The 10,679-nt window shown below is 38.2% G+C and overlaps 1 protein-coding gene across 1 annotated transcript; it reads right to left on the bottom strand.

Annotated features, from left to right (window-relative positions):
• Nucleotides 1–652: 652 nt before the first annotated feature.
• Nucleotides 653–8,397, bottom strand: LOC101162613 (histone-lysine N-methyltransferase SETDB1-B). Its single transcript, XM_004073791.4, has 8 exons — nt 8,243–8,397; nt 5,722–5,820; nt 5,114–5,407; nt 4,882–5,022; nt 4,044–4,245; nt 3,892–3,965; nt 1,727–1,917; nt 653–1,311 (listed from the first exon to the last, which is right to left on the bottom strand). The coding sequence occupies exons 2-8, from the start codon at nt 5,816–5,818 to the stop codon at nt 1,201–1,203; spliced, it is 1,110 nt and encodes a 369-aa protein (XP_004073839.1). The 5' UTR covers nt 5,819–5,820; nt 8,243–8,397; the 3' UTR covers nt 653–1,200.
• Nucleotides 8,398–10,679: the final 2,282 nt, after the last annotated feature.

The following is a 10,679-nucleotide window of genomic DNA, read 5'->3' as shown; positions in this document are numbered from 1 at the left end:
TTCATTTTATAAACAAATAAAAAGAAATACTTGAAACATAAATTATTACATTAGCGCCAATTGATGGTTTTTGTCTTAGGCCTTGTATTTTTTCACAGGTTAATGTATTTAGTATGGCTTATTCTAAGGTTTGTAAAGTAATTTCGTTGTCTTTACTTTGCAAGTATTTCCTACTAAAATATATGCATTAAATTTCCCATCAACAGGAAACCTAAATACAATCATAGGAGTGAGTTTTTTTTACTATTATATACAGTTTTAGGTGTTTCTTAAGGTATTTTAAATGAAATTTGGTTTTCTTAGTTGCAATAAAAGCAAGATATGTTCAAAAACAATTTTGTTACTGAATTTATTTAGTAGAGATAATGATATACCATTTGATCTTTTTCTAAAGGCTCCTTAAAAACCTTAACAATGATAAATGACATAAAACTATTACTTTTACTTTCTGACTTCACTAAAGAGTAGCTTTTTTCTGTCAAAAAAAAAAAACACAACAAAAAAGAACATTGCTGTCTGTCATTAATCTATAGCTACCTGTTCTTCTTCTAAAATTTATGTAATAAAAAACATTTGTCATATTTAGACCACAGCTCGTTTAGCAAATGATACATTCTTCACTGCCAGCCTGTAGGTAAATTAAACCCAAATGCACCTTTCCATCACATTTATTCACACATTTCAGTTCCCGACTTCACACTTTTCCATAAACTTAGAAACATCACTGATCAGATGAGTTGTCCCACCTTTTATTTGTTTTTCACAAGCTTTTCCCTGCAAAAGAAACAGACCAAAAAAAAAAATAAAAGCCTAAAACAGAAAACTTTGTATGAAAAGTGCTATATAATTACAATGTGATTTGATCACACAAACGTGAGGGATTTCCATTTAAACAGAAAGAAATCCAGTTTTCAAACTTGCTTAAACTCTTTCGGGGTCATTAAGATGCTGGAGCCTATCCCAGCCACTGGCATGCAAAGGCGTGGTTCACCCTGGAAGCCAGTTCAATTCAAACAAAACATAAGTTTGAGCTAAAGCAATAAAAAACATTCCCCTCCCAGCTGTGAAAAAACAATAAATTAATACAACCACTGTTTTGGGGAGCTGAACTATTTGCTTAAATCTCTGAGATAACAGATGAAACTAAATATTACAAATAATATTTCCTATTTAACATTTTCTGCATATTTTTTTCTTTTTTCAATCAGAGTCAGAGGAATTATTTGCCTCTTCCTTCCATCGTGGTTCCAACAGTGCAAAGTGTTGGAGACGCATGGAGCCTCTGTAGATCCACTCTCTGCGCTGGCTCTCCTGGAACAAAGAAAACGTTCAAAAAGAGAAACAATCAACTATTCCTGACCTAAACTAAACTCAGAAAGTTTTCTTAAAGTGTATAAAAACAAACTTTTGTCTCATTTCATCAACTAGAAATGTTAGAACTCTATTATAGTTTCACGTTTTAATAATAAAACCAACACTAGTTAACAAAATACAAATTAATTTATGTTTTTCTCCATTTATTAATAATCCAAAGAGGTTGCTGGTTTAAAATATTTCCTATTTCAATTTGATGCCCTTATAAAACCATGAATTTGCAGCGAGACTCACAGTGTGAATCATTCCTAGACATGTAGGTTATTCATGAGCCCAGCTTTTTTATGTGATCCTAATGACACAAAACTTCTGCTAAACGGAACAAACCAAAACAAAGATGACTGATACCAACCTCAAAAACGACCTGAATCAAGCTGCAGTCCACAGCCGCCACCTGGCAGCGCTGCATCTCGCCGTTCAGCTCCACCGTGAAGTGCTGTCCCGGCCCGTACTTGAAGGTACGCGGGTACGGCCAGTCCCTCAGGTACTGCTTCATGAAGCATTTGTGATGCCCGTCAGGAACATCCGCCAAAACGTCCTCCACTGTCACCGAAAACAGAGGGGACACGTCAGAGAGGACGGTCCTCATCCTTTCCTCTCATCTACATCTATAGCATCCGGATGAACAAACAGCAGTCTGGGAGGTTTGTACAAAAATGCTTGATTTTTTTTTGTTGTTGTATAAATTTAAGTAAACAACCGTATTATAAGAAAGAGAAGAGGCAAATCAAAAAATCCACAAATGAGAATAAAAAACACAGAATGTCACAAAAATAAAACCCCAACAATTTCTCAGCTACAGTATGGAAATACAGAAAATATATGAAAAAGAAACATGGTTTTCAATAACAAAACTAAATTAAAGCCATAACCCGCTCCCACCCCCGCTGCCCTTTTTGGAACCTCACTAGCTGACCGACTGCTAAATGCCAATCGCACCAATTCAATAAAAAAAAACAACAACACTTTTTTGTTAGTTTTATCTCCATAGCAACCGTTTCATCTTTTGGTCGCCTGGGGGGGGCCAACTTGTTTACATAACTTTTAAAAGATTCTGCAAAAGAAAATGTTTGGATTTCCTTGGCAATTGGAGTTTATTTTAAACCACGCCCACAATCCTACTAAGTTTATATTGTACATCATATCTTTTCGTTCAGCTTGAGCCAAGGATTCATGTGCTGAATGTTCTCAATATTCTAGGAATAAATGTGCGAGCAACAGGGGAACGCCACTTTTACGAGCTCACCTTGCGATTGCTGTTCAAAGAATGTTTATTTCACAAAGGTTTTCCACAAAGGTTGACAAGTTAGGAGGTGATAGATCAAAATCTCCTGGAGGGGTTTCAATTTGTCGGATATGACGGAGTTTTAGGGTTGAAAAAAAAAAGTCATATTATGAGATTTAAAGTCGTAAATCTACATTGCAAGATTAGAGGTGAGCATACAGAGCAGGAAGTGAAGGCCACGCAGCAGAAGAGCAGACCGACTAAACTTAAACTAACAGGTGAGCTGAATGTTTATTGATAACGTTCCAAATGTTTAGAAGCTCATTTGTTTGATTTACTATTTTTTAATGTTTTATTTATTGATTGGCGGCTTGTAGGATCTCTGCAGCCCGTTGATGAAGACATCGGTGTCCCTGCAGCACTTTAAACCAAGATATCTCTAAGTCTGTATGACGCTTCCGTCTGAGGAGGAGCATTTTATGGCATTTTCAACATTCTGAGGCTAATATAACAGACTATTTTCATTCCTCTTTGTTGTTTTATGTTGAAACGTTTTATCTGGAGGAGGGGGCGTATGGAACACTGTTTACTTCCGCTGCGGTGCTTCTTCTGCGCATGACAGGTTCATGGCGTAATGAGACAAATGGACTTCTGGGTATGTGAATGAACAAGGCAGAATAAAGTGTCTCTGAGCTCCGTTGTTTTTTTTTAACATATGAAACTCCTCTTTGCCGACACAGAACCCCTTCAAGCAAGGCTCAGATAAACAAACAATTTTGACGAGAATAAAGTCGTAAATTTAAGAGATTTAAAGTTGTAACAAAAAAAACCCACATTTTTTTGTTTGTAAACTGGCCCTAAAACTCTGACGTAGTTGGAAGATATCAAATAAATCTTTTTTTTTTTTCTGGAAAAGTCAAATTGGCAGCCTCTTCCTCAGGTCAAAGGTTAACAAAACTTTGGTTGTGGTTGTAGACTTAACCCGGTGGCAAATGTGAAACTTCCTGAAGATTGCCTCAACAAAAGGTTTTTTTTTAACTTTGTTTTGGATATATCCGAGACGAGTGTTTTGGTTTCATGAAGGGATTTTTTTTAATGGTTTCTCCCAGTGTGATGTCATTTACTGTACAAAATGTATTTCCGCTGGCAGGTGTACAATTTTGGTGAGTTTCTCAGTTTGTGTGGAAGTTTGGTCTCAAAGGCGCAGGAAGACAGAAGAATTGAGAAAACAATCTGGTCCTTCAGTCCCAGACGGCTGCTGCGGGACAGAACACTGAAAAGTTTGAACTCACATGGCCTGCACACCAAATGAAACAGAGGTAGCCCCACATACACGGGTGTGTGATCGTCTACGAAGACCAAAAACCTGCCAAACACAGAAAAAGGGTCAGAGTCAGATGAAGCCTGCTGGGACGCCTTTAGGGTTTTCTCTTTCAACCGGAACCTGAACTGGTTCTTTCTGCTGGGGAGCTCAGCCAGGATTCCCGGCCGGAAGCGGAACTTGTTGTTTTGACAGCGCACCACCACTCGGGCGCCCACGCACAGCTGCTCCACCTTCGGCCTGGAATCAAAGGCAATATGGTGTCCGGAAACCACACACTTCCCCTTTTCTTCAAAGCTCACTCTGTATTTCACCCGTCCGTCCGCTGCAACGACAAAAAAATAACCCAGCAGGTGGTCTCAATGCATCACCGTTCTTTCATTCAAACTGTTGGGACTGTGCTTTAGAAATGCTTTCAAGAGTAACAAACATTTTAAAGACCAACCCAGACGAAAACTTGTTTTTAACACTTTTTTCTGATGATGGAGGACATTCATAATGAAAATTAGCCTCAATTTTGCATTTCTGACTCTGAATCAGATCAGAACTGGATGCCTCCAATATTACTCACCATTTTTGTTGCACCGCAAATGTCAGGTATGGGTTGTGAGGGGCTGTAACCTAGCAGGAGAGCGTGTAAACTATAGATCTCAGTTATGGGGAACGGGAAGGGGGGTGGGGTTGCATCACCCCCCCCCCCTCCCCCCCAGAACTCAGAGCCCCTCTGCAGAAACTACGTTCTAGAAAACGCCAATTTTTAAAAAAGACTTTTGCCTAAAACTGGCAAAATAATAATAATTAAAAGGCCACTGGGAACAGAAGATGATCGGAGTGGGTCTTTAAGTATCTCAAAATCATTTTCTTTAACAAAAAGACAAAAGCAGCAGTTTAAAAGCTTAAATCCTGACATTCATGTTAGATATTTTATTGGAAAACACCCCCGAAGCGTCGATTGTTTTACCTTTTGTAATTATCTCCACCATCTTCCCTCGTTTCCATTTTAAAGGTCTCCTCCTGGCCAGGACCATCATGTCTACCCTGACTTCCTCTTTTGCCAGTGCGGAGGGAATCTTTGAAGTTTCTCGAGAACAATGGCCAAAAGCTGAAGGTAAACGGGAGACTATTTCTGCTGCCGTGACAACAAAAAAAACATCCTTAAAGAGTGAAGTGTTGGGATTCGACGCCGGCCTTACCGCTGCTGCTGGATGCAGACGCAGAAGGATTCTGTTTGTGGTTTAAAGCGGGTACGTCTGAGTCGCTGGAGTCTTCCTCCGACTCCCACCCCATATCTGAACCCGAGCTGCTGAGGGACTCGTCTTCGCTGTAGAACTGCGGAGGTGTTGGCGGACGCAGAGCGCTGATCTTATAGTCAGGAAGCCTGGTCAGAACCACCACCGCCTCTTTGATGGAGTTGACAGCGTTGCAGTCGTTCTCCCACCTTGAAGCCTTGCTGGGAGTTTCTTGCTTAAGAGAATCGGAGGAGTTTTCTGAAAGAAAATAATTTGTATTTCACTTCCAGCAACCAGCCGACATCACTGAGACATTAAACTCTGACATCTATGACGTGTTCGGGCAGAATGGTGCTGCTGAGCTCAATGCCAGACCACAATACTGATATTTTTCCCTGAAAAGTTCATAAAAAATGAAAAAAAAAAAAAAAAAAAAGAGCAGTTTCGATTTTTGAAAACCTAATTTTTCCAGTTTTAAAGACCAAACTGAAGGAGCTTCATTTGCAGAGCATTACAAAAATTGGTTCATTTTGATCTAGTAGAAGCAAATCATCTCAGTTCAATACTATTACCATCATCTCCTTTTTTGACAGACTGTGTCTTTCTTTTGTTTTCTACGGGCCTCCTGGACTTCTCTGCAGCTTTGGCCTCCAACTCCTCCACCTCCATATCTGCAGGAACACATTTAGAAGCATAAATATCACAAGAGAAGTGAATTTAAGTAGTTTGAACGACTGAAATTCCAATGCTTCAGATACACAGTCTGCTGAGAGGATCCCACGTTTCTCACAGAAAAACTCAGTATCCTTTGTTTGCCACAAGCCAAAGAGAGAGATAAACATCCAAGGTCAGATGCCTGTTTTTTCTACTCTGTAACCCCGTTTGACTGCATGTGTTGGGGGAAAAAAGGAACTTCTCTCACCAAAAGTATTAATCATTATATTACAAAAGTATAAAACCACAGAAATAAGTGACTTGACAGCAATAACATATAGAACAGCAGTAATATGAATATTAACTAATCATTTATTTAAAAAAGATAAACAATTGCAGAGACTAAATGATATATGTTCAGATTTAAACTTGATTAAATATAAAAAACTCAAAATATATTTTAACATGTCAGATAAAATGTCAATATTTTGCATTTCTGATTCATTCTGAGCATCTGTGAAAGCTTTAATGTGCCAAAAAAGTTAAAAGTTACACTTTTCATTGAATAATGTAAAATGACAACAAAGTTATTGAATTGGAACAATTATATATAAGCATATATGCATACATACAAAGTAAACTTGAAGTACACTCCCTTTTAGAGTAGACTAAACATAATTTTAGTGCGCTCACTAAAATAGACCACTTTTTCCCTGAGGGATTCCTTTAGTCAGTTCATTCAGAAATGGCAGATCTTAAACCAACAGCTTGACTTTTTTTCCAGATTCTTATTAGTACGTTTTGGGGGGGAACGACTTTTTCTTACAATGTTCTGGTTGAAATGAAGACAATAAAAGTTAAGGGTAATTTTTGGAACTTCTTCCAGCCTCTGTATGTGTTTAAATATTTATTTTCCATTTACCTGGTTATCAAGCTTTCCTCTTTTTTTAAAACAAATATATAAATAACTGTGTTTGAAGTTCTTTAACTTTTCATTTGCATTTTTTAAATTACTTTTTGTGGTTTCATTTCTAACACATTTAGTCACATTTCTGAGTTCTTTACAGGAATCTCTTTTATTAAAGGTAAATTTTAACCTCAGAAGCATAATCAGAGGGTGAATTTTCTAACTTTTCCCTGACTTATTTTTCATTTTTAGGCGCAAATTCTGGTGCTAAAGGTGGGATTTCCGCACAAACCAGGGGGGTATTCCAGAAAGCAGGTTATGTGAGTTACCACGGTACGTTTGAGGCTAAGGAAGCGGATAACCTCAGCTTTTAGTTCCAAAAACAGAGGTATGTTTCAGGGTATGTTACATTGCCATAGCAACTCATGCTCTGGACATAACCTGGTCTGGAGCAGGTTTAGTTGAAGGTTAGTTTGTTTTCAGAGAGGTGAAACAGCATGGCGTGTCCATTTGAAGATGATTTAGTGGATGAAGAAGCTCAGATAATACTTTTTCCACCATGAGAGGGTGATAAGACCAGGTATGGATGTTGGAAAGATAAACTTTTTTACATTGATCTAACTTAATTATTTGCTTTAGTTAAGATAAATCATTTTCATTCAACTTAGAAATAACACATAGTTATCAGACATTTATTTTACTTTCATTCAAATTAATCCAGTTAAGTAGGTGTAACTGCGGTGCTGCTGTTAGATCGGCACCGCAAGTAATTGTGGGATACTATTACCTTTGCCTGTCTGGACGGATTTGAGTTTAAGTGTAGGTTTTTGTCTAAATATGATATGTTTAGTTGTTATACTGTGTTTTGCCGAGTTATTTTACCCTGATATGTTTGATTCTTTCTGTACCATGAGTGAGAGGATGATGAGTTTATTTAGCACCACTAGTGTGACAGCGCAGTATAAGAAATCAAGTTATTGTCAAAGCCATGTTAATTAAATATATTTTATATATTGAAAATCCAAACTGTATCATTTATTTTAATTTTATAAAAATACAAAAATCTGCAGCCTCTAACTTAGACACATGAAAGTTCAAGAAGTACAATAATTAATATGGAAAAACGTTTAATTGCATTGAAGTAATATGACATTTAGTTAGATAAATATGTAAATTTGAGTTGTTTAACAACTATTGAGTTCGATAGACGTAAGAAATTAGATTGAATACATTTAACTCAATTACTTGTTCCCAATTGAATCAATTCATTTAAGTTTTATAAGTTGATTATATAACAATGTAATTGGAAATAAGATCAGAAACTTGTGAGTTTACTCTGTCCGTTATTTTTCTCCAAGCAGAAAGTGTAGAAGTGGATTTGACGGGAAAATGCTAACAGAATAATTTCCTAAAAATTCTAAAAAAAAAAAAAAAGAAAGGGAAACATTATTACGATCCAGCGATGAAAACTGCTGCTGTTGATAGATTTAGTAAACAAAAACATAAACATGTCACCGGAACCCGCAGCTTACCTGCTGCTGTACTCCAATTCTCATCCAAACGGAGGAAACGGAACAAACAGATAAACTAGCGGTAAATGTTAGCTAATGAGCGAATCCGACACTTTAATGTCCGTTTGTCGTCGTTAAAGCCACGGCTTCTTTTCTTCTCCTTCTTTTGTGCTTTTCAATGATCAGCAAAAAAAATAGCGCTATTCTACCCCCACGTGGCCGCTTGGAGTATTGCACTGAAAGAAATCGAATGCACTCCAAAAAGTAAAACGAAAAAGGCTTAAAAACAATGCATATAATATTTTATTAATCAAGACAAGAAAGGTGTGTACTTTGCGTCTTGTTAATGAAAAGTGCCTAATTTTAAAATATAGTTTCCCAACATAACATTATGAGCTCAGAAAATTGTTACATTTAAAAATAACATATTTAAAATGACAACAAAGCCATTTAAATCATGAATAAAGCTTACAAAAAGTTTTTTTTGTATAGAAGGAATACCATAGACCATGTAAGGTGTAGAAAGTATACTAATTAAATATTCTTTCAGACAAAATTGGAACATTTTAAGCTTACATTACACAAAAGTAAATTTTCAGTGCCTTAATGAAATATACTTGTAGTACCCTTAAATGGAGTACTGTCTGCTGAAGGCAGATCAAAGCAAGTTGCTCAATGCTCAACATCCTTTAAACAATCATAGACTTTGCATATTAGCCTTTTTTTCATCTGCAAAGATGGCTGTAAAACATTTTTAGAAAAAATTTGACGTGGTAGATTCAGTGATTTTAAAATAGATGCATATACAGTATACATTTAATAAACTTCTATTGAAAAATCTACCTACAGGGTTTTTTTAAATTTAATTTTTCAGTGCAGGAATTTCACTTAAAACCCTCCAGTGTAATCTGCTGGTGGTTAAAGCGGGCTATTAGCACAACATTAAAATAATACCTTACTGGAATCATCTGGACTAAAGATCTGCTTGATGTTCTTTGTGTTTGAACACAATTCTGCTTGTGAGTTGATATGTTATAAATACACTGAATTGGATCTACAGTCATAAAACGCCTAAAATACAACTGAGTTTTTCCACTTGGAAGAGAAAATTCAACTTAATTATCCAAATGTACAAACGGGTGGAAATCTATTGTCCAAAATGTTCTTTAGTTTAGGTTCCTCCTTCAGGACAGGCCCCTGAATGATGTTTCAGCTTTGGTGTCCCAAAGCTGGGATGGTCACATAACTGCGATTCGTTTGTCTTTAGAGACTGCGCACTCTTCAAATGAGTGGTCTGCAAACGTCTTCATGTTTTTCCAGAGACGTCTGTAACGTTCCCTGACTCAAGTGATCTGCTCCTCCTCGTAGGTGGAGATGGAAATGGAACCATAGGGATCCACCACAGTTTGGGCGCAGCGCACCACCGTAGCCAGGAGGAATAAACACAGGAGACCTAAGAAGAAGAGAGCAAAGCCGAGGTCCACGTCCACCTCGAACTGCGGTGCTGGGTCAGGAACGCGGTCCATGAGGGTGACGGACACTTTTCATATGTTCCTGGTTGGTTCCCAACAGTTACTTCAGCAGCGAGCGCATGTCCACCTGAAAAGATGCAGAGAGAGAACTTGATGAAAGGAACATAAAAGAGAAATTAGAATTACATTCATTTTCACAAATTATTCTGTCCTGCAGCAGTAGCAACAGCTGCTGTTGCTGTCGGTGCTGCTGCTGCCATTGCTGCTGCCACTGCTGCTGCAGGGGTTGCAGCGGCAGCGAAACCTGTGACAGCAGTAGCAGCAGCAATGGCAGCGTCAGCGGCTGCAGCAGTAGTGACAGTAGTATTTCAGTGGCAGCAGCAGTGGCCGCAGCAGTGGCAGCAGCAGTGGCAGCGGCTGCAGCAGTAGTGGTTGCAGCAGCAGTGACAGTGGTATTTCAGTGGCAGCAGCAGTAGTAGCAGCAGCAGTATCAGGCACAGTGGTTGCAGCAGCAGCGGTCACAGCAGTAGTGGTTGTAGCAGCAGTGACAGTAGTATTTCAGTGGCAGCAGCAGCAGTTGCAGCAGTGACAGTAGTAGCAGCAGCAGCATCGGCTGCAGTGGTTGCAGCAGCAGCGGTCGCAGCAGCGGCAGCACCTCTGTGCACCACACAGAATTTTACACACATGCCTCCAGGGGAAGTCTACAACAACAATGAAGGTTCATTGACCTTTGACCTTGGGAAGATGCCACCATCTCGAAATTTCCTTTAAAAATATCCCCTTTATTATCTTCTACAGATTTAAACTAGTAGAGATTTCGATCTATCACCTCCTAACTCCTCGAGCATCATTGGGAAGCTACTTCTGAAAAAATGTTGGATTTAGAAGTTTGTAGATTTTTAACGCCCTTTTAGTGGCGTGCTTTAACAAGCGGCGTTCCCCTGTTGCTCGCACATTATTTACTGTATTATTTTTACATTTAATAT

Source organism: Oryzias latipes, chromosome 11, assembly GCF_053564925.1.
Source record: "Oryzias latipes strain Hd-rR chromosome 11, Olatipes_Hd-rR_3.1".
In the NCBI taxonomy this organism is placed as follows: domain Eukaryota; kingdom Metazoa; phylum Chordata; class Actinopteri; order Beloniformes; family Adrianichthyidae; genus Oryzias; species Oryzias latipes.
The sequence above is the reverse complement of the archived record's forward strand: the minus strand, read 5'-3'. Positions and strand labels throughout refer to the sequence as shown.